Source organism: Anser cygnoides, chromosome 3 (genome assembly GCF_040182565.1).
Source record: "Anser cygnoides isolate HZ-2024a breed goose chromosome 3, Taihu_goose_T2T_genome, whole genome shotgun sequence".
In the NCBI taxonomy this organism is placed as follows: Eukaryota; Metazoa; Chordata; class Aves; order Anseriformes; family Anatidae; genus Anser; species Anser cygnoides.
This window is the reverse complement of record NC_089875.1, coordinates 13,327,541-13,351,841: the sequence shown is the minus strand read 5'-3', so window position 1 is coordinate 13,351,841 and position 24,301 is coordinate 13,327,541. Positions and strand designations below refer to the sequence as shown.

Below are 24,301 nucleotides of genomic sequence, written 5' to 3'. Positions count from 1 at the left end.
AAATCAGATTGATTTACACACTGGCCCAATGGAAAACTAACAGCTGCCTTTCCAGGCATACACTTACCTTAGTGACCTGCTACCATGCAGGAAAAGAGCAGCTGCCACAGCCACTTAGTTGGGAAAGTCCTCAAAACCCTTCAAAAGAAGTTCTCAGGGGTACACAAATTATAAACTACTAAGAATTAATCACACACATTGACAAGTGAGGAATCTGGACTTGCTCTATCAGGTAACAGCTGCAGGCGATCATTGTTGATGTCAAAAATCAGGTTCAGAGCTCCTTCCCTCCCTCCTTCCCAAAAAGACAACTCACTCACTTGGAATTTTTTTTTTTTTTTTAATAAAAGACAGCTTCCAGATACCTAATCATGACTGTGCTGTTTGTGCAGGACAAACTTTAAATACTAAAATGTACAAGGCAAATTGAAACAAGCTGTTTGTTCCAAACTGCTCAGTGGTGCAGGCTCAAGCATGTATCTGTAATGGCTTTACTCTTTGTACAATCAGTTCTAAGTAGCAATGACTGTATATAAAGAATATAGTACACACTATTGTTTTCATTGTCAATTTACAAGAGAAAAAAATAAATATTTTTCATTCTTATTATACATTAACACTTCAGTAGAAAGTTACAGCTGTTGTGTTGGCATGACCTGCAACTTCAGGAGGAAAAAGGACATGCATATATCTATTAAGGATTCTAAACTATGACTTCATAATAAATTACAAAGGATAGGTATCAGCCAACAGCATACAGATTATCTGAATTCAGTACAGTTGTAATTCTTGCTCCGAAAAAAAAAAAATCAACTCTTGCAAAATACAAAAGCTAGTGGCTTATATTATGTAAGAAAGACAAACCATGTATGGTATAGCCTTTTTTTTTTCCAAATGTTTGTGAATAACAGGCTTGTGGTTTTAGGCAAAGAAGGTTAAGTAGTTTAGTTAGTCCTTGCACCCTTCACACATAACTAGCACCGTAAAGATGCAAGGACCTCAGCAAACACCTAAATTTCATGCTTAAAAACTAAAGCATGCATTTTCTAGAGTTTGTGCATGGTACATGTTTCGTTTATTAAGGTTACTGTGCAAAAAAGATTCTCAGCCACTGACAGGTGTTTCTGTAATTCTGTTAAAATTATGAGCAACATTCCTAAAGTTTAGCAGGCTTCTGTGAGACTAATGAAAAAATATTCATACTTGTGGTTCACCCCTCGCTACTAAACACAGACACCGTACCACTCAGTTGGCAAATCAGAAGAAATGGCAGCAGCCTAAATGTCCATGAAGGGGGAAAAATGAGTTAATATGCACTGCAATTTACTTAAAAGTGTAGAGTTTTTTTTAAATGGCACAAAGCTTTATACAGGTGGATCTATCAGTGCAAATAAATATACAGATAGAGGTACCGATTTATTCGGGCTAGATCTAATTTTATGTACCTTACAATCACTCTTAATTTCCTGGTGTCATGTACAGGCTGATGAGCTGTACTACTGAAGTAAAATCAAAATCAAAACTTTTTTTTTAAAGCATTTTCACCATCAGGTCATTGTAATTTCTCTACAATTTAGTTTTTTAACTTCCACTCCTTAGAGTGCCTTTTTTTTTTTTTAAACACACTTAGTGTTAATACTAAATTTACTGCTTCAAAATTTGAGACTTGATTATGGGAAACTTAAAACTGTGTATGTAAACTGCAACAACTATAACTGGCTGAATATTTTAACATTGTTTGAAACTTTAGCAAGTATTGTCAGGAAGGAGGAACACAGTTATTGCTATTTGGGGGACTTAAACAAACAAACAGTCAAGGCATGGAGAGCACTGTTTCGATGGTCGAAGTTAAACAGATACAAAACAGCATTCTGCCTAGAATCAGTCCTTTTGCATTTGAACGCTCTGCAAGTTATCTACAGTTTTCTCTTCCAGGCAACTATGATGACATTTACACGGAGATATGGATTTGAAGTGGCTAACTGTGGGACACACACAGCTTTTCAGCTCTGGTAATTCCTTCTTTAGACGTTCCAGTTGCTCTACTTGGAATATATTTGGTTGTTCAGGATTTGAGTCATATATCCTGAATAAATGAGAAAAAAAAGAGACAAAGAATTATCAGTATAACCTGACAGTTCACAGGACAACTAAATGAAGCTACTCTTGTCTTTTTTTCCTCCTAATGAAGTCATATACCAGCAAGTCTACAAAAACAGGATGTTTGAGGTTAGTACCTTATGTTTTGTCTCTAATCTTCCAATATAAAACGGTATGTCTTCTACACAATGGTTGATTTATGGTTGTTTAAAATTACTATTACAATATTAGGTGAAGAGTAAAAAACAAAACCTGATCTTTATTCATACCTAATGCAAATTCAACTACTTACATCATTTAAATAATAATTCCTCTTTACTTGGAGTGAATGGCACTTTATGGTGAAAGAAAGGAAGAAAAACCACTGGTCTACTTTGGCATAAACTTACTGCAGCCAAAATAAAAAGGATACAATCTAATCATTGACATTACTTCTAATATCAGTATGTTATTTATACGCAAAATGTAAACGCTGGCAACTTTCTGCAGTCCAGTTCCCTTCACTTTTATCTACTGCACATATACGCTTTCAGATACTGCAGGTCTCCAGGTTTATCTCCTAAGAAAACTTCTGGAAGGAATTACTGTGGCTTCTGCTTTGCCATCTTATGAATATTCATACTGCCTCTCATCTACGACTCCTTCAACCCTTTCTTTTACACAGTAATTTCAACCTATGTCCAAACACAATGGCACAACCAAAACAGAATGCCAGGTGCCTTTAAACCTCAGCAAGACACATTCTGAACTGTTGTAAAGCTTCAGACAAAAATAATAAGCTGCTCAAGGAGTGATATCGTAAATGAGCTTGGAAACAATTCTACAGGGCATACAGATGTTGATCAAGTCCCTTACAGTAAGACCAAGGATAGCAAGCTGTCCAATTTTAAAGTACACGAACCAAAGGCACAGAGTTCAATTACTTGCACAGCACCTACAGCCTAATACAGGACTACAATACGAACCCAAATTGCCTGACAGAAACTATCTGCAATACAACCTTTTTCCCACGATGCAGATAAGACCTTTGCTTTCTCTAGTTAACGTAGCTCACGTATTATCAATTCTTTCATGCATTCAAGACGTAGCACTGAAGTTAGGAGAAAGGATTTTTTTTTGTTTGTTTCTGTTGTTAATATAGCAACACCCTTTTATGAACTGCTGTTTTTAAGCCCTTCCCATCAGATAGACAATGGAAAAACAGAGGCATGTTTCCAGGCCCCTTGGCTCTGGAACACGGCTAGGCATGCTGCTAGGCAGCTTCTAGCAGGTATTCTATTAGTTCTTTGCTAAGGCAAGCAGAAATTCTGTAATTCTTGCTTCATATTCAATTCTTTTCAATGAAGATTGCAGAAGACAGCCTTCCAAGCTCCTTTCAGACTGTTCACTGGAACATCTGCTACAATATGCATAGTGCTTCTTTATGCTGAAGGCAGAGAAGACCATTTGAAGCACAACTACTCTTACAACTCAGAATTTCGTGTTCCCACTTTTTGTTTGGGTCCCCTATTCTACACCTTCAGAAAGGCCACGGCTCCAGGATCTCTCTTACCAATTATTTCAAAAATCAAAAAATCAAAAATATAGTCAGTCACAGGGAAATACTGTTTTCATGCAAAAAAACCTGTACAAGATGACACAGATTTAATCAGTCTTAGCTTTGAAAAGTTTTTGAAATGCTTTTGCATTTATTGCCAACAAAATTTGCATTCGTTTTTGAAAATTACTGATACAGCACAAAGCTTTTGTCTGGAACCTGCAAACTCAACACGAAGCCATAAGGAAAAGCAGTATTTAGAGGGGAGACAAACACACTGAAAATACTCATAGAAAAGCTTTCGGCCGAAGTGTTTCAGGATTGCTGGCTTAACGATTTTCATGCAGCTGTATGTATTATTCAACAAGCAGAACTTAGATCATGTAGAGAGAATTAAAAAAAAAAAAGATGATAATGCAAAGCCAAGTTAGCACCCACTCCCTCTCCACATTGGTGTTTAATATGTAACCAACTCCTTATAAGAGTTTAACTCAGTAAGAACAGTCTTAAGTAAATTCAAACACAGAAGTATCTTCTGGACCTTTTACAAAGTTTATCCAGGAGAAAAATGCCAGATAATTCCCCTCCAAAACCCTGTTTTAAAACACTTTTTTTTTTTTTTTTTTCCCAATCCAGAGAATTTGTCTGTACAAGGTTAAAGTTTCTTCTTTCAGTAAATCTAAACACCAGACTAATAATGAGTTTTTATCATGAGATTTAACTTTTGGTGTTAAAAGAAGATCCACAGATGTGCCTTTAATGTACTTTTCTAGATTAGGGCCCAAATAGGAGCCTGGATATTGAGGCAGAGGTGTCACCTTTTCTATAGATTGTCTTTTATACAAGTAGTTCTGATATTTTAAGTTTTGAGATAAATGCTCACTGAACATAGGAAAAAGGCAAAAATATTGTCCTGGAAACTGCACTAGACCATACATTTCGTTTAACGACTTTGGGTATGTCTAATGATCTGCAGCCCAAGTGGAGAAAGGATGGTAAAAAAAAAAAATCTTCCCCCTGCACCAGTGAGCTGGTTCTTTTAACAGCAGTGGCATTGTTAAGCTTCTCGGATTCAGCCTTGCAGCTTTTCCTCCATGCAAAACGAAATCAGACCCTCCCTACCTGTGTTTTTTTTCCCCCGACACTTGGTATCAGCAACTTTTGGTATTCAGCACAGAGCTTTTCTCCCATCTTCGCGAGTGGCTACATTCATTTTGCTCATCTTTACATGGATAACTAAGTTCAGAAAAATAGCTTACAGAAATCATCTCTACCCAGACAGTTCATAATATTTGATGCAATTACCAGATGCCAGCCATAACAATAACCCAGGGTCATATCCAAACAACCTGAAGTTCACCTAAAGATTTTAATCCACGTGTTCATTTCCTAACATTCTCACAAACTACACTTATGAAGATGGTTTAAGTAAAGCTCTAGTGAACAGCAACACAAAACACCAGGCACAGGACAGCGTCTACCTGACACTTTCAGAAGTATCATGTTCCTTCTAATGGATCTATATTAAGCTTAAACTTAATTCTATTGTTAACTTTGGAAAATAATTAAGGATCATAAAGGAGCATTCCAATATTCATTTTTGCCTACAGAAAAAATTAGCAGTGTTTAGAAACTAGAGTTAACCAGACTGCAATAGTTATACTGAAAAAAAGTGATTGTTTGCTACTCAGTCACACTGAGTAAAGAGAAAAAAATGCACTATTGAACTACTGTGTTTTTTTTTTTTAAGAACAGCTTTGCAATCGCTATTATTTTTGTGTTCCTCTCGAAGTGTGAAGATGTAAACAAGGTAGAAGAAATATGGGGAGCAAGTGGGTCAGAGAAGTCATGAGTAGTATTACGAATCTAGATGGTCTGAACAGCGCATGAAGGTGAAAGATTTTTTTTTTTGTTTAACTCCACGAGGCAACTCAGCATATAAGCAATTCCAATGAATTGGTCAGTCATCAAAAGGTGAGGTAAAACGTGTTTTGCTATCATGCTGTAACTTATGCCCACTAAGCAGCACAAAAGAGGCCACATGATGACACTTCGCAGACTTGCAGCCCTGGCATAAATGCAGCATTACTTCAGCAGCATTGAGCAATTACATATCCGAGCAGGGGAAGCAGCACCAAGACAGAAATAAGGCTGTCACGCATTTTACTGTTTTACCATGCTAGTGCTCATCTATTACATCAGGAGTAATTAACAACTCTGAAAAGACTGGTTTAGCAGTCATTAGAAGCACAGACATTTCAAGAAGAACCCTTTAAGCAGTGATATTTGATTAGAACACCCCACCTGTCCACAGACCAATGATTTATCACTTCAAGCATGGCACAGAATCAAGTTTGGTAACACCCATACGACCGTACACTAAGAGCCAGAGTACCAGATCTTGTGCATGCCAGTCCAGAGATTTTTCCATCCACTATCAGGGCCTAAATGTTGAGAGGTCTAACAAGCAGCACTGCTGCAGCAGGGCAGATGACTTGATGTTTCAGTGACTTAAGCCTGAAGCTGCTCCCCAGTGCAAAAGTCTCATTACTCCTTTTTACCATCCACAAGAAGAGGCAGACCTACTACAGGACAAGGAGGAAGACCACTGGCAAACCAGATAATCTCCACCCAGTCTGGAATGACTCTCAGTAGTCAAGAATGAACTGAAGGGAGTTCGGTAACTTTTTGCACTAGGAGTCTAGAACTATAAAAATAAGTGTATTTGACTTTTTGACTGTAGACATATCAATCTGACTTTCATTTTTCACTTTGCAGAGTACAGAGCCCTTGACAATTACCTGATCTTCCTCGCCTTTTTTTTTTTTGGTGCACCATGTGCAAAGGAATACCCTAAATGTATAAAAGGAATACCCTTTGTATAAAAGGAATACCCTTTGTGCTAAAGCACAAAGTTCGATGGTTTGAGTCTTGCATAGTTTGACATCTTGACTACACTTAATGCTTTCCTAATTACATATTCTTTGTGATTAGACTTTCTGACAAATTTCAGCTTTCCAAGTTCAAGATTCTTCTTGTAAAAGCGAAATAAACACTGTTTTTGTGCAACTACCTCCTGCTATTAGTATCTTTTAAGATATAAGACCTGAAACTTCTGATTTTTGAAAAGACGAAGTAACTCTTTTGTTCAAAGATTTACCACAGTATTCTGATGTCAACCTGAACCGCAGAGATACCTTAACCTCTGAAGTGATTATTTTTGGCAGTTTGCCCTGAGAGTCACTCCAAAGGTATTTTAATACAAAAAAATAGTAAACTATACATGAATGCTCATTGCAGCTCTTCAGTACTTGAAGAATAATTATAAAAAAGATGGAGAGCAACTCTTTGCTCAGTTAGATAATGACAGAAAAAGGAGAAATGGTTTTAAACTAAGAGGGGAAATTTAGATTAGAGGTTAGGAGGAAATTCTTTACTCAGAGGGTGGCGAGGCACTGGAGCAGGTTGCCCAGAAAGGCTGTGGATACCCCATCCCTGGAGGAGTTCAAGGCCAGGCTGGATGGGGCTTTGGGCAGCCTGCTCGCTCTAGTGGGTGGCATCCCTGCCTATGGCAGGGGGGTTTTAACTAGATGATCTTTAAGGGCCCTTCCAACCCAAGCCATTCTATAACTCTATGAGCTCTGAAACACAACTAAACACAAGGCTGGGGAAAATTAAGTATAATTCATTTGTTTAAAAGTTGTGTTAACTATTTCCACCAGTAAATGTAGACAGCTGAAAATTTCAGTCAGACAGTTAAAATAACACTTTCCTCACCACACTGTAATACACAGTTGAAAAATTACTGTCAGAAAGGTTAATAGCGTACTAAATGTGTAGGCCATGCACTAGTTCTTTAGAGTTAGATTTTATTTACATTAGCCTGATGAGAAACAACAGTTATTCTGATTCATATACACAGCTGAAAGAATAGGAATTAGTGTATCTTTTTCTGCAACTGGTTTTATGGGCTTGTTGTGTTTATAGTAGAAAAGGAAGATATTCTGCACCCAGTCAATCATAAAGGAATGTGAAGCTTCACAGGATTCAGGATACAACCATTTCTTCAACTTAACTATTCTAATTTTTCTTTTTTAAGCACAATAACATACCTGTCATATATTAGCCCATGAACACCATATTCTCTCAACTTCTTCCTGTTATCTGGGTCATTTGCATCATCTCCCCAAGAGAAAATAACTAAGCCTTTAGATTTGGCTCTTTTAATGAATGATGGATTCCTCAGCAGGTCTTCAGAATGCACATTAACTCCCTGAAATATAAAACACTTCAATTAAAAACCTGTTTCTGAAAAGTTCTCACATTAGCTTTTTTATTGACACTTGTAGCTCCTTATAATAACTTCATATAATAACTTAGTACAATTAAAGGGTTTAGCCCTGTATTTTTTAAGCAACATACTAAACAGAAATTTCAAACAACAGCATTATTTTGGTAGTTACTAATGTTAACACATTTATGAGTTTGTTTACAATTTTGGGTAAAAAATCATGGATTTACAACAATTAGTAATAATTCAATTTAATTTTATTGCAGAGAAATACCAGAGCTTGTCAGCTTACCAGCAAGTTTTCAAACTGTGCAAAAGTAATGGCAATTGGAGTTGTACGAGATCTGAGATCCATAAGTTCTGGATAGAGCTTAGATTCTCCTTGGGTGAGAAATAACACAGGATACTTGTTTTGCTTGTGCCGGACCCTGTTATAAAAAACGTTTGCAAGTAGGAAGTTTAAAAGCAGTGAAATTCAATCTTACTGTTTGAGAATTACTTCCTTTGCTGCATGTGCATTTGAGTGGTGCAACAAGATGGTACTGCATTTTCATAGCGAGTATGTGACAAACTGCTCCACCAGTTTGCCATTGTCAGAGATTAAAACACAGTTGAAGGGAAGCTCGAGTTCATGTTCAACTCCAATCCACACCCACAAAATGTTTACATAAAATCCTTGAAAGCTATCCAATTCTGTGATTTTCTTCTCAAATGTATAATAGAGCAAAACAAAAATACATGATAAGAAACCATCGTGTTTAATGTACAATACTTAACCTTACTAATGTAATTTTCAAGATGGATAATACCAATTAGGGGCATGAAATGACAGTAGATGGAAACACAGTTTCGGGATTAACATGTTATACACTTTCACGCTAGTTTTGTAATTCTTTTGTCAGTACCCTGATTTGGTTTTGCCCTATTTATCCTTCCATAGTATTTCATCAATGAAGTCTCTTGTCAAATGATGTTTCTATTAAGCCTTTCATTAATAGCGCTCAATCACTTCTTGTTACAAAATACATCTTGTTAATTCACATATATCCCAACTGTTTGTTTCCCAGTTATTTCCTGTTTTTTCTGTGCTGCAATATATCTGACATTCCACAAAATGAATTCTGCTTACCAAAAAGAGCCACCGTAGGTAATTCAAAGCTATTTAATTTTCTGTCCTCTTAAAAAGGCAGGTACATTGAAAAAAATCTAACAATTTTTTGTTTGCAAATTAGGCTTGTGTACCCCTTAAGTATAACTGAAAAAGACTTGGTGATACCGTAAGAAACCCTTACTTTTTCTTGTTGTGTTAAGACTGAAGCATTCAGGAAGGCACCTAACAAAAATATCTACTTGGACTTCATTTTCCTACTTTTTGTCACAGCTCAGATATCAAAGGGGTCTAATTCCTTGTTTCAATTCCCATCTATTTTTCTACCCAAATTTTAGGTCTAACTGGAACTTGTTATTAGTGAATAGCTGGGTATACCTATGTTGAAAGTAAATTTAATGGAATTAAAAAAAAAAGAAAATATATCGTTTCTCCTTAACTTACATTGTACAAATATCTGCATTAAAAGAAGAAAAAACAATTCTTCTTCTTCCAGCATTCATCAGAATCGTTTTTAGAATAATATCTAGAAAGAGGTTCATATCAAAGTAAGTTGACAAGTTGCCATCCCACTGTCCATCCTATTAAAAAGAAAAGACAAGTTTAAGCCATTTTAATTGATGCTTACTAAAATTACTTTAACAAGCTATAATCTCTCTTTCAACTTGAGTAAAACAAGAACTGAGTTTGCAAGTCTGAATACAGAAGTCACTCCTTCAGTCTCCTGAATGCCAGTTAGAGCTCTACAGGACTGTCTCAGAAGAGCAGTTGAATTCTAACAGCAGGATTGACTGAAAAATTCAGTCTTCCCACCTACAGGGAAAGCTGCTATGAAGTCTTCTTTAATTTTGAAAATACAAAGGAAATCCATGAAAGATCATTAAAAAAATGCAGAAAAAAGCAGAGCTGCACTATGAGCTGAGTCCTACATGTAGTCCTACAAGTCACACATGCTTGTGTATGTTCAGTGGCAAGAGTGGTGGTGATATACTCTGTTTTAAAGATCGTGGGCCATAAAACAAAAGGGTCACACTAAAATAAAAATGCTTCTTTGTTTGTAGCTCATCAGAAACTGTCATATCAAATTGCAAGCCTTAGCCACAAACACAGCAAAGTATCAAAGTAAATCTCCTGTACATTCACTTACCCTTTGTTGGCAGATCCATTTTATTTCTATGTTGAAGCCAACATCTTCAGAAACTGACTCCAGGACCTGCAAAGATTTCATTATGAAGAGACTCCACTGCTAAAGGGGTCAACTAAGTACTATTGGGGAGTACTATAATACTATATTGGGGAGTACTAAGTACTATACTGGGAGAATACACTGGAATTTAGCCCCAATGGGGTCTAACAGTCAACTAAAAACAAACAGAAAAAACAAACTAAAACACACAACACCAAAAAACCTTAATACATTTACTTTTTTCTACTTCAGTTTAAAGCTAGGAAATACATAAATGTTTTCATAAATTTTCTTATCAAGATTTGATCAAGTACAAATGCAAGTCAATTCACCTTTAACACTTGTGATAAATGCCCCATTTATACTCCTGAAACATGTTTTATACTTCTCTAGAAAGTTTTTTTTAATACAAAAAGTACCTTCAGTAACAATAGTCCTAAGTACGAAATCCATGAGCTTACCATTATGATACTAACAAAAAAGTGAAATTTTTGTAAATAAAGTTTTTAATTAAAGGGTGACTAAGTCAAAATGCAAAACTAACAAGAATGAAATTAAAAAAATGCTAGATGATTCTTTAATCCTATGAATATGAAGGTACAGAAAAGAGTAACATTCCCTTTCTTACAGGAAGAAAGTCAACTTTGGAGAACCAAAACGTGTAGGAATTGAACCTCAATAGTTCAGTCCATTACACAAAGTTCTTTATTATATGAATAATTTATATTAATTCTCACATAATTATTAACTGGGTACTAATAATCGTTATAGTCCAAATAGAAAGCAGTATTACTGTATAAAACAAGTCCCTAAAAGACATGCTAAATGAGCAGTCTAGACATTAGGAAGAGAACATGAAGGGGAAACAAAAATAGCAGTTCCAGAAAAGACGTTGCAAATGGTATCAAGCTATTTGGACAGTAGTTTCTGGGAAAAACAAACCAATACAAAGCCAATAGTCACAAAGGGAAACATTTTAGATATTCACTTTTGTTTTCTCTACGTCTGGCTCCGCTACATGGCCAAGACTACACAATGAACTCACAAAAGCCTTTCCCACACACAAACCTTAAATTCAGCAAACAATTGTCAATGCATTGAAACGCCATGCCCAGATGGTTAGCCAGCTGCTAAACTGAGCGTATCCTGATCTACACAACTTGGGATTCTGAATCAAGAGCCTTTGAAGGTATGGAAACTACTGATTTTATGTGCTGGAGAGGCTCCAGTGTCCAAAAAAAAAAAAAAAGCCTAGATTTTCAGTTCCAACACTGATATTGGATGGTTAAAATAATAATAATAAAAACTGCATGTTTGCGTGTTCTATAATTATCATATCTTGCTCTACGTTTACTGCTTACTCTCTGCAGAGAAGGAAACGGCTGGGTCTCATAAGCAGAATTTTCTTCTTCTTTGAAAGATGCTGAAAATAAACACAAAATATTGGATCAAAATAGATAGTAACACTCCTAATCCCAGCAAGAAGTAACTTGCTCAGAACCACAAGACCTTTAAGAATGAAAAACTGAACCTGGTTTATCTTTTGATTGTTTAAGTCTTCCCTCTAACACTGACATACTCCCAACAATGGTGTTGACAATTCCTGTTCTGCCAGCAGGAATTTTTTTTGGACAGAGTATTTGTCAGAAGCAGCTTCTCCCATACCTCACTCTTTTAGTCACTGAATTACATTGAGTGGAAGCAACCATGCCTGTCAAGGCTTATTATTTTCTCTTTTCCCAGACAAGTAGGATATGAGAGATGCTTTGCACGATTTTGATGTCCCCGTGAAGGAGATGAATTACAGCCTGAGACTTATAGATAGCACAAATAAGATGCCCCGTAACAGTTAGCAAAGTTCTTGACTGCAATTCTGCAGAGGTGCCAGAAAAGCAGAGAAGCATAAGAAAGAAACACTATGGGCAATTACACTTTGAATACTCATCAATATATATTTAGCTATGCAAGCAACTTCCACCCTTCTGTCCCCTCTCTTCCAAGGGAGTGACTCCCACTCAGGTGTTTACTTCCCAGCAAAAAACTCTACAGACAGTTTAAAATTAAAGTAACTAATTAAGCATTTATACACTTCCAGGAAAAAGCCAAATACGATTAGAACAAGTTACTGCAATCACTGACTATGTATCATTACATTGTAATAAATGAATCCCAATACTCTTGCCAACAAGTACGCACCATTGTGATCTTTAACTTTCAGGGCAGTTACATGAGCCAGCTAAGAAGCATAAAAAGAATCAAATTAACAAGTGTTCCACCCGCAGAGATCTTATTACAAGTAAAACACAATTTCCTTCTGATTTTTTTTTAAACTTTAATTATTATTATCTATTTATTTTACGTTTAGAAGTCCATTACAGACACAGTGGAAGTAACTGGAAGTAAAAAGAAACGTCATTCTTGGTTCAGCCAGCTGCTTCCTTGACTGAGCACAGGTATCTCACCTTGGTCTTCAGTGGCCCAGTCTTATCCCTGACCCCCCTTTTATGTAGGCAGACAATTTCTGTTTGGAAGATGCAGTGATACCCAATTCAATTAAAATCAAGTAGTTCTAGCCAGTTTGTCCAATCCAGGTTGTTGAATCACGGACCCTTGTGAACCTCTACATGCGCCTCCAAGAAGGAAGCCAACATAATCTGGATCTCTCTTGTTAACAGGGAAATATAAGAACTATACAGACCTGATGAACGGTATCTTTCTTCCAAAGCATTGGCTTTAAATTAACCCAACCAACACTTTTTTTTTTTTTTTAAAACATGAATGGTAGCATAATGATGTAAACCCATACAAGTTGTTTGGATGCTATTTCTGGAAAACCTTAGTAATGATATTTATTCAAGCTGTAATGATGGTACAAGAGTACCATACTTGAAATTAACTACTTATTCTACTTGTACTACTTGTGAAGCTTATGCTCTCCCACACTATGTGCAGTTACTCCAAAAATCAAAGCTACAAATCCCACACCTAGTGTATCAAACCAGAAAAAGTAACGATACCTTCAATAACTGCAGTTGATCAAATGTGAGCTCTTTGACTGCAATCTCAAACAACTCCAAAGGCTCTGTATCCAGTTTCTTTGAAGAGAAATAATACATAATGAAGCATCACTGAAAAGTACTAAAAACATATGTTTTTAATGTTAACATGAAAAGCCATTAAAATTTTCTGACTTTTACTGATAACAATGTAAGTGTTATAGTAACAACTAAGATGATCAGTTATCAAAAGACAACATAAGCACTCAGAACCATAAAACAGGTGTCAATTTGAAAACCAGGACTTGGTCATTCATTAAAGTCATAGGTTCAATGTTCTTCCATGTTAACCTTCAAAAAAGGTTAATACATTCATTCTGTAAAACTTGATCACCTAATTTATTCAGGAAAAATTACATCCACAAGTAAAGAAATCCATTGAAATGCTCCAAGACATAATTATTTATCCAATGGCTCTGAAGCTTATACCAAGAGACAAGTGTCCTGGTAAAATTGAGACAGCCCTCCCCCCTCCAAGAATCTATTGCCAAAAAATAAATAAATCTGTCAATATGGTTCTCACTTCCTTTCACTATAAAGAAATTAATACTCAACAAGACAACACTGATTCACTGTGTAAGTACTTCCCTTTCCAGAACTGCTCAAACCCAAACTTGCCTCTTTGCACTGTGGTTGAGTACAACTATTCTGGGATCAAGGGAGAATATGCAACAGACCAGAAGGAAGAATAACTCTGCGTTTAAGTTACCAGCTCTTAGGCCTATGTTTCTCTCATTATTAAAAACTGTTATGTCACCATAAAAACACTCGATTTTTATGCTTCGTGAAACTTGGATATTTAAAAGGTATTGTGAATGTCTGGTCAGAGTACCATTTAAGGAACAATTATCCATATGCACGAATAACAGTACTGTTCACTGCTTACATTATCCTACTCTCAATGCTTACAAAAACAGCAGAAAGTTTTGATTGAAAAAAGTAACTACTGCAACAACTGATAACTTGAGCTAGGAGAGGAACAAGACGCTTTCAAGTCCTGTTTTCCTGCTCCTAGCACATCCGTTCTAACTCCTTTCCTTCTGTCCCACCAAGCAAACCAAAGCAGTTCTTCAGCCTCACTTACTGTCCCCACAAGGCATGAATTATACCGTTTACCTCACAGGTACAGGAAAGATCAAAATGCAGAAGGAAAAGTGGTTCAAGAAAGAATGAGAAAAATTAATGGAAACCGAGCCATTTGTGGTTAATCCAATTTTTCAGAAGCTTTCTACATCAAGAAGATTCATTTTTCTTCCAATTTTCTGCTTTCCATCCACTGGCCACTACTGGGATACAAGGTAGACTCTGGTTTAAGCTAATGTGCATTTATGAGTACATAATACTTGTTCTAAACAGTTAAGTACCAGCAGGGGTGAGAAGTCATGTTGAAAATCACATCAGCTCTCCCTCAAAAACACCAAAACAAAAATCAAATCAGAACAAAACAAAAACCCACAAACCAAAACCAACCCACAAACAAAAAAAACAACCAGAAGGTCTTGGGATCCCTTAGATTCTCAGAGTAAGAGGTACTACTGATTCCAGTGGAGTTGCGTGCATTTTTCTTTCAAACCATAAATAAACAAAAGCTAAATAACTGCAATTTACATTTAAAGAGATACAGATCAGGCATCTGAAACACTGTTGCTACAACATCAAAAGGAAGAACTCAACTTCCCAGCCATACTTTATGCATACAGTATCACTACATATTTATTTCCTTTCGTTGATTTCCCAGAACTATTTCTATGAGAAAGAAAAATTAGTTTCTGGATTGGTCACACCAAGATAAAAACACAGACATGATCATCATCCTTACCTTTTTCATTGCCATGCAACATGTGAGATCATGGTAGACAATAGGCACATGATCTTTAGAAAGGTGTACATCGAATTCCACATATGCTGCTCCCTACAGAAAACAGAAAAACATTCACGACCGAACAAAACAAAAACCCATTAACAGATGATGCACAAGGACTCGAGAACTGCAGAAAACTCAGAAGACAAGTTTCCAAATATATGCAGGTCCTGGGCATCTACCAGAAGCTGTATGCAATACTGGTCATTACCAGTCACATCTTACTCAAAAATTAAAAATTAAAAAATTAAAAATAAAAATTAAAAATAGGGAAAACAAAAACCAAAAGGACAGAGCAGCAGTGTTGTAACATGTGCAAGAGCAGAAACTGCTATATCCAGTATTCTCCTATCATTTTCAGATGTTATTTTTGTTGTTGTATGTTATTTTTATGTTGTATGTTATTTTTGTTAAGCTTAAAAGGGAAGAAAGATTAAACAAGAGCTCTAAGTATAATCTATGGACATGAAGGCCCAGAAACTACGGGAAACACAAACAATTTTTGACTTATTTTGACTGTCTCCCAATCATTCCTTTCTCAGCAGAAATATTTTTGTGGTGGTGGCTTCCAGTCTTCTCATTCCGCAAATAATTCAAAATATTTTTCTGGTGATGTTATTATTTTATAGTAAATTTCTGCCTCAATATACTTTCTGCAGACTTTTTAAAAGCATCTAGAAACCTGATGTATCTACCGGGAAATTAAGAAGTACTATTTAAACAGATCTTTTCATAACTGTAGTTTTCATTTGCTCTCCAGTCAGCGTGTGGTCTAGACGCTGCCTTCAAATTCTACTCCGCCTCCAAAATGAGACTCTTGGGGAATTAAAGTGCTCAGGAATAAGAAGCCAATAAACATAAAGGGATGGCAGCAGAGTCTGGAGTATTAGTAACTACAAAGGATGTCTGGTAAGAATCCACGCTAGTGGATTCTTCTGGTACTGTTATAGTACCAGAGAAGTCTCAGAAACCTACAAGTTAAGCAGCACGTGATCTTATAGCAGCATCTTACTGTGACTGTAACCACAGCTCTTCAGTGAAAACAGGAGCTACACAAGGAATGTCTGAATGTGCTCCATAGCACTGACTCCAGCTACTCCGCCTCACTGCCTCTTTGTCTAGACCGATCTTATCACAGATCACTTCAAGAACAAGTTTTTGGAAGGAATAAAACCAACCATCTAGGTCACAGAATTTAAGTACTGGAGGAGTGTATCTCCAAATTAAATATCCCGCGAGAGTTTTAAGATCCTAGGAGTCAAAATCTTCATTGTAAGAACCACTGGAACAAGGGGCTGTTCTATTCTAAGAACTTATTCTTAGAACTCAGCTCTCAAGTCCCTTTTTTGTAAACCAGTTTGAGGTACTCTGCAGTCCCTGAGCGAGACCTTTGCTGCCTCAGAGTATGCTGGCTCTAGAAGAGCCAGACTTCATTCATCTGTTCAAAATTATTCACAATCCTACATCTCTGCAGGGTTGAAGTTAAAATTTTCCCTGTATTAGAATAACACCAGAACATTTTGGATGGAAGGGGTTTTTGAAGAACTTAAGAATGAAAGTTTAAACTAAGCTATTTCTTCCCTTCTTATTTCTCAGGGAACTTCCACAGCTTCATAATTTAACGCCTTTTTCTTTTTTTAATCAGCATATTTAAGATTTATTGTACTGAATCTTGAAAACGAAGCATACAAGCCAAGCTAGTTTTAACCATACAAGTACTGCGTTCATGTAAATGTGTGTACGTACATGACTTGCAGCATTCCTCAGAGAAGCGATAGTGTTCTCTTGAACTTTAGCAAGTCTGAAATAACGGCAAAGAAAAAAGTTTTATCAACTGCATCATGAAGTTCATTGAAGCAACAGAAACAGAAATTGGAAGTCTTTGTTCTGTGGAACACTCACGTTTGATATTGAAAGAGTTAAAACAGTTATGTGTTGTAGCTTTTAATTTGAAACCAGCTGCTTCCTCAGTTGGTATCCATGAAACCAAACATTAAACAAAACAAACAGATTAAAACACAAATGAACTCACTTAGCTGTTGTTGTAGAATTTCCTGCTCCCCTGTGTCCAACATCTAGAGTTGTTCTTGGTTTCCAGTATTTTGCATATGAGGCCTTCATATCGCAAGTGTATCCCTGGATTGGCTTAATAATTATATAGTCCACTACAAGGAAAGATATCAAATGTTTCACTTGTCATCAGATAATGGGTGACTTCCAGTAAAGTTATCTACGTCTGTTTGCATCAACTGTACCTCGAACTTTCCCAATTGTCTTCCTCGGATTTCTGCCCATGATAGCAAGTGTAAGAATTCCAGCACTCTTTCCAAATTCTGCAATTGTGGATGACAGGAGGCAGGCAGAACCTACATGACCTGGGAGCTCATCATCTTGCAGTACTTTCTCACCTAAATCTTCCTAAAAACAAAGAAAGAACCAAAACACCTACTGTTATATGTAGGTGAGAATACTAACCAGCTCTGCTTTCTCATGGAAACCTTGGTACTCAGCAAAACATACACAGTCACTAACATAACGAAATCTCCCATGTGTTACAGAAAACACAAGTTTCAGACTAAAATTTTTCATATAACTATGTTGCAAGTTACAAATAGGAATATGAAATTGTTGTTTGAAATCCAGAAAACCACGTACATTAATCTTTAAAAAAACCCCTTAGATATGGTAACCTTTTCAGACCAAAAATGCAATGTATGGAATATACTCTCTTCTAAAATGCCCAAGTCACACTTAGAGCAAAGTTCAACTTAAATAATATGTAAGTTTGAAAGAGCTCTGTACTCATTTGCAGAGAAGGAAGATGGCAACTAGCAAACAGAACAGGCACTTGATCATGGTTAATTTCAGGAACTATGTAGCAACTTTACAATTGCGATTCTAAGTGATTTAAAGGCATTTTTTGACCAAAGAGAATGCTTAAAACTTTCTTCTCCATAAACAGTATGAAAATACCAAAGTTATTTTCTTTAAAAACTACGAATATTTAACTTTTCCTGAAATACTTTGAGTGCAAAATAACTAGCAAATGAAGTAGTGAGAATCTGCAGTTTTAATTTGTACTAATTAGTTCATAGAATTTTTTTGCAACTTAAAATCAAGATGAAATAGTTGTATTTTAACCAGTCCCTATATACATTGTTAAAATTCAGAGAGGATAAGCAGAACTCACCCGTTAAAGGATAAAAATCAAGCTAACCTAATTATATACAGTACGGCACACTAAGATTTGAGTGCAATTTGTATTAACTATTCTCAAGGAGGAGAAAACGCAAAACTTTGTGTCATACGAGACAACACAAAAAAAAAATCTGTAAAATGGTGCATTAACAAACATACTCATAAACCATTTACACAAGTAACATCCCAAAGATCAAGTTGATCAGTTTGCAGGCTGATGCCATCAGCAGAATCTTCAACGTAATTGACTCCTTCAACTCCAGAATGCAGACTAGAGTTGCTTGTAAGTGGTAAAGCGACATACCTCAAAAAAATCAAAGATTAATTCCAAGTTATCAGGCTCCATGGTTTGTATAGTGTATTCTATCCATCGATCGGGCTGCAAAGCATAACCACAGTCTGGTTGAGAGTGTCGGCATTTATATTCATTGTTGGTTATTAAGGAGAACTCCACAGTGTTTGCCATTTTCTGAGGAACTGTAGGGGATGTTTTTTCTTGGCCCTCTTCATCATCCTCATCTTTCTCCAGGCCTTCTAGAGTCAGTTTTACTCTGCTCAATCAGAAATACAAAACAAATGGTTAACTTACAGGTGTGTCTTCAGAAACACCGGAGAATTAGAAAGCAGCTTGAGCAGAAACTCGTACAACACAAGAAGTCTTCTTGACACCACCAACTACAGACAGCTGTGCATGCAGCAGGCCCTAACAGGAGTAGGATTTTGGAACCACTGCTGTCTAAATCCTATTTCAGTCATGTTTAAGTGCTCAATTACTTCTAGTATGAATTACTACTAATTCTGGAACTTTGGTTAACGGGAAAACTATAGTAATGGTCAGAGAAGCAGCGCCAACACTACCTACAGAAGACACAAAGCCTTCACCATGTAGTACAACTCTATGTGGTGGGATAAAGCTTAGCAACCAGAGTTCCAAGAAAACATGCACACAGGAAGGGGAAACAGGGTGGGAAGGTGGGAAGAGACAGCGAGGACAAGCGCCAGATCACAGAAATTCAAACAGGGAAGGAGAACAAACACCTGGGTCAATAGTACAGTCCTCAAAAAACAAAACAAAACAAAAACCACATACACACACACACACAAAAAAACAACACAACTCTCCTCCCCCAGCTTCCACATCCAAGCTACTCCTTCGGAGAAGTTATGAAAAGGGAATAAAGAAAACTCCCTGAAGTATAGCAGACCACTACTTAAGAATGCTACAGTTCTAGCCAAGAAGCAGGAAACAAACATCAAGGAAAAGATGGAGTAAATATTTGTGAAGGATGCCTGCTGTTCAACTTCTGCCATCACAATTGCTTCATACATTTTTGATAGCTTGGAAGCAACCAGCAGAATGGCAAGAGCTAAAAAGTATTAACTCAGCAGTGAGACCAAAACAGTTTTAACTATTTGACTTCCTTTGTTAAAACAGAAGAGTTTGGACACTTTTTCAATAATAAAGTGAGGAAACTGATACACCACTGATCTAATATCACCACGTTTTTACAAAGCACTTAAATACCTGGAAATTGGCCTGACAGCACAGCCCTATTAGTAACCATAATGCTAAAGGCTAAACTCATTAAGAAAAAAAGAACCGAAGGTACTGACAATTAACACAAGGTAAATTGCTACCAAAGATGAGCAGGCTCTTACCTAAACCTCGATGTTTTAAATTTCTTCTTTGTTATCACTACAGGGGGTTTCTCAGAATAATGCAGACGCAATCTGATTTCTGTTTGACAGGTCAGCCACCCAGCATCCACAGTTTCAATACCATCTGTCAAAGAATAAGCAACAAGAATTAGAAAGACAACTTAATAACTTGTTTCACTTTCTAAAGGAAGATCTAAATAGTTTAATATAGATATTGTTCCTCTGATACCACCTTCTAGCCAATCCTCCTTTACCAACAGCTTTATTCAATAGTATTTCCAAGGCAAATATTGAGAGCATCCTTTCACCTCTTTTTTCTGACCTAGCCAGAAAAAGCAACAGATACTGCAGTTGCTCACTGGGTTTTAAGGTAAAAAAAATAGGAACACTGATCCTTCCCAAATTCACGTGGTAACTGTCTGAAGAAGAGTATTGAGTATTCCAGTATTAATTTTATTTATGGTATTAACAGCTAAGTAAATCTCTACAGGTACACAAAACCATCCCATATCCAGGGATCTCTCAATACATGGATGAAAACTGACGAACTCTGCAGACTCCGAAGCAACTTGAGACTGTTTCAGTTGAGATACAAATGTCAAATTAGCTCATAAGCAAGGGCAGTAAAGCAGTTTAAGCATGCAGGACAAAATATAGTAACAGATACAATAGGGAAAAAGCAAGGAGGAAAACCCTCAACATCACCATCAGGAGAAGGAAAGCCTACAAAGAAAGCATAAGCTGCCAGGCCTCATGCCAAAGTAGACTCTGCAGTTTCCAGGAGTTGCTAGAAAAATGTATCCTTTGATGATATGAGAAAAACTGAAAAACTTGAAGACAAGATGTATGAGACATGACAAAGAGTTAACTCAGGTGCCAAGGGGTTGAGCATTAACGGGGAAATGGGTTCTAACAGACAAAAGCAAGACACATCCATACACAAGAACATGAGGTTTGAGCTTATGAGAGGTTTTGGCAGTTACGTGCACACCTGAAGAGGCACATTTTTGTACATTTTGTCTAAGTGACATGCTAGTCAGGAAGAGTTCTTTCTAAGGCTAGGTTCAAAGCAAAATCTAACAGCCTAATCTGCATTTCCAAAAATACATGCGTATAATCTAGAGTTCACAAATTTTGATCTTTAACACCGATACACTGATAATCTTTAAACTCATCTTAGCAGTCTTGTATTAACATTAGGAGTTACGGCCTGAGCGTGTTCACAAATGCTAGATACAAAACCAACTGTACAAGCCGAGGAAGCAATCACAAGCAGAAAATTCATGTTTAAAACAAACTAAGTATTTCACAATATTTTTCAACTACAGTGCTTCATCTTGTTAACATGTATATGGTGAAGATGAATGTATTTCACTTACTATGGATTCCAAAGTATCCATCGTCAATGGTCATTTCATTTTCTAGAATTGAAAGGAGGGGAGAAAAGAATGAAAGATGCTAATTAGTATTCATACTAAAAGGAATCATTGCCAAGTTAAATTAATTCTATTTTTCCACTTCATTACTAAAAAACATATTTAATAAAAAGTAGGAAAAAGTGAAACAGACAAAACAAGCATGTCTATTGCAACCTTCTATAAAGTTTTTTCCAACTTTATGCTTTTTCTACAGGAAAAACTTATCAACACACAAAACGCCCTAAGATGCCTGCATTACCTGAAGTAATCTGAAGTAATCTGAACTGAGAAAAAGCAAGAAGGCTGCATAGTTTTGGAGTTTGCTCGTAACATCTATGTCCTACTAGAATCTAAAACGCTTGTTAGTGTCCAAGACATTCAAGTTTCTTGCAAACGTACAAGAAAGCTGTTCTCCTGCACATTTAAAGCTTCTAAATCAAGTTAGTCACAATTGATTCTGTCCAACCTGCTTATTCTGTCCATGTGAGAGAAACCCTATCCTAGGATGAAATATTCAAATCACTCCTCAATTACTTTCATCCTTACCCTCTCCAGTTTTAATAACTGAAATCTTTAGGCACTAAGCAATTCATCAACGTTAACAGAATTGCAGCAGTCTGCACAAACTACAAGTTACTCAAAACAAATGTTAACAAAATTTTGTCTCTACAGCCATGAACCCTATCTTTTTCCAGGAAGAATCGTAATCCTGCCCTCCATTTTTAATAACCATTAGGCAACAATTTAGGATTATAATGACCATCCTGGTTTTGCTGTATTTTCTTAAAAGACTGCTTATGAAGAAAGCCCCTATTTCATAGGAACAGATCCTGGGAAAAATTAGCTTCTGTGATAAAAGTTAATTTAAACTTTATGGTCTGTTAAAAAAAATATTATGCATCTTTAACTACAGGATTCTGCAGAGGCTAGTTTTGACATGAATCAATTACTAAGGAGACAAAAAACACTGAGTGTTACTTGGAAAAAAAATCCTAACTGTATGGAACGGATTTATTTGAATTTAGAGAGAAAGTCTAAACCCTAATAGAGAGTAGGCTGCTTCCCTAATTAGTTCCTGACGAATACAAAAACCTCATTTTGTTACAGGAACACAAACGCTTAACTGCACTAATTAAAATGAAACGAAACCCCCCAAAACAGTGATCATGGCACTATTCACTATTAACAGTTTCTTTAATACAAGCTTCTTTCTAAAAGATGTATTCTTTCAATGAATCAGAAGATATTTAATAGATGTATACTTTTAAGTGTGGAGAAAATAACATTTTTCATATCCTAGAAGAGACAAGTGCATAAAACATGCCATCCTATAGCAGCATAAGATATCTAAATTACAAGCTACATTCAAAGGTTATTTCAATCACTCTTAAAAAAATTAAAAAAAAACACAAAGAAACCCCAACTTCTCCCATCTCAGAAAAGCATTAGGAACTTGTACGCAAGTCTGCATGCCACCCTTTCTTCCAGCAAAATAAATTTCTGCTAAATTGCCGGGTAAATTAGGGTAAATCATTCATGTCTCTATTTACATGAAGCCATTCATTTAAAGAAGTAACTAATTAAAAGTAACTAATTAAAAAGTTTTGCTTTAAAATTTTACTAGTGGAATGGTATTTAAACAAAAACAGTAGTGAATTCACACCCTCCCCCTCCCCACATTCTCTGGAAATGAAAATATGGATCCTTAGTCTCAAAGAATTAAATTATAAAAAATGATTATAAGTTAATAAAAACAACCCACATCATCTTAAGGATGGCAGCAAAGAACTTTACACCCACTCAATTTTTAAGCCACTTAAATAAATATATATTTTTGAGAGTAAGGTCCATGTTGTGCAAAAAAAAATGTTTATATCTCCAACACAGTAATACATTTAAGTATATTAAAGCTTTCATTATCAATCCCTCTAAACCAATGTGCAGCATATTAGCAATCTTATGCATATGCCTCAAACAGATGCAGTTGATGCCCATACCTAAAGGGGTAATTGATCGTGGTTGTAGATGAGTCTCCCACGTGTGAACTATGACTTCGCAGGGACCATCGATAGTCTGTAATTTAAAAGTTAAATGTCTGCAATAATTTCTTTTGTTATATCTGATTTTCTACCCATGAATTTGTTTGGGATGGTTGTGAACTGAACTTATAGATTTAAGAAAGAAAAAAGAACAGGACAGAGAGAACAAAAGAGAAAGAAAGAAAGCAAGAAAGAAAGCAAATAGGTCAGGCTTGGTTCTTACCCCTTACAACTGCTCCTGCTGCTATCTGATATGTCACGCTACATATGACAAAACTTGTGAAAAAGTCCAACAGGATGGAGACATTAAATGGAACTACTAAATCTTTGTTGCTTATAGCTACTCCACTGAACTAGCATAGTCTCCTTCGAATACAAAAAAGTGTCTCTGAACTCATTACGTGCATTTTCTACTACTGCAGCAATTTATAAAAAGAATTCACATAAGCCACATCTCTGCAGTTCTCAACAGCACCCAGCATCTATTCATGCAGTTAGGAGTTGCTGGGGTGGTCTCTCCCTCACAATTTGCTCAAATAATTCCAAATCTATCTAACACAGTTATTCTACTTGTGGTATAGAAGAACAAGTTAGCTACCATCCAATTAAAGCAGAAATGGAATTTTACTGCCTCAGAAGGAAAAATACACTGGCACAACGCAATCAGCCAGCAGTGAAGCTCCCTGCAGACTGTTCTGTTTGAAGCAGGATAAATTAGATTCTTCCATCAAAAAACAGTTTTGTTGACATATGTAGTCTAAGTCTAGACTCAGACAGAACAGTAGCTCAATCTCTTCTTTCAAAAACAATATCACCTTGAAAATGCTTTCCAGGTTAAAACTTTCAGG

The 24,301-nt window shown here is 36.3% G+C and overlaps 1 protein-coding gene across 7 annotated transcripts in view; it reads right to left on the bottom strand.

The window, feature by feature from the left end:
- Positions 1 to 320: 320 nt before the first annotated feature.
- Positions 321 to 24,301, bottom strand: part of GPCPD1 (glycerophosphocholine phosphodiesterase 1) — a 45,538-nt gene continuing 21,557 nt past the window's right edge. For 5 of the 7 annotated variants that reach the window (XM_066995491.1, XM_066995493.1, XM_066995492.1 and 2 more), the window contains 16 exons: positions 23,412 to 23,487; positions 21,376 to 21,417; positions 19,997 to 20,120; positions 18,642 to 18,888; positions 17,395 to 17,557; positions 17,172 to 17,304; positions 16,886 to 16,940; positions 15,098 to 15,190; positions 13,240 to 13,317; positions 12,419 to 12,458; positions 11,584 to 11,645; positions 10,184 to 10,249; positions 9,481 to 9,617; positions 8,221 to 8,356; positions 7,750 to 7,910; positions 321 to 2,086 (listed from right to left, as the gene is read on the bottom strand). In XM_066995491.1, the coding sequence (XP_066851592.1) occupies positions 1,882 to 2,086; positions 7,750 to 7,910; positions 8,221 to 8,356; positions 9,481 to 9,617; positions 10,184 to 10,249; positions 11,584 to 11,645; positions 12,419 to 12,458; positions 13,240 to 13,317; positions 15,098 to 15,190; positions 16,886 to 16,940; positions 17,172 to 17,304; positions 17,395 to 17,557; positions 18,642 to 18,888; positions 19,997 to 20,120; positions 21,376 to 21,417; positions 23,412 to 23,487 (1,818 nt within the window). In that variant the 3' untranslated portion in view covers positions 321 to 1,881. Of the gene's footprint in view, positions 2,087 to 4,759; positions 4,874 to 7,749; positions 7,911 to 8,220; positions 8,357 to 9,480; positions 9,618 to 10,183; positions 10,250 to 11,583; positions 11,646 to 12,418; positions 12,459 to 13,239; positions 13,318 to 15,097; positions 15,191 to 16,885; positions 16,941 to 17,171; positions 17,305 to 17,394; positions 17,558 to 18,641; positions 18,889 to 19,996; positions 20,121 to 21,375; positions 21,418 to 23,411; positions 23,488 to 24,301 lie in introns of all 7 variants that reach the window. The other 2 variants (XM_066995494.1, XM_013196187.3) reach the window with 2 other exon arrangements.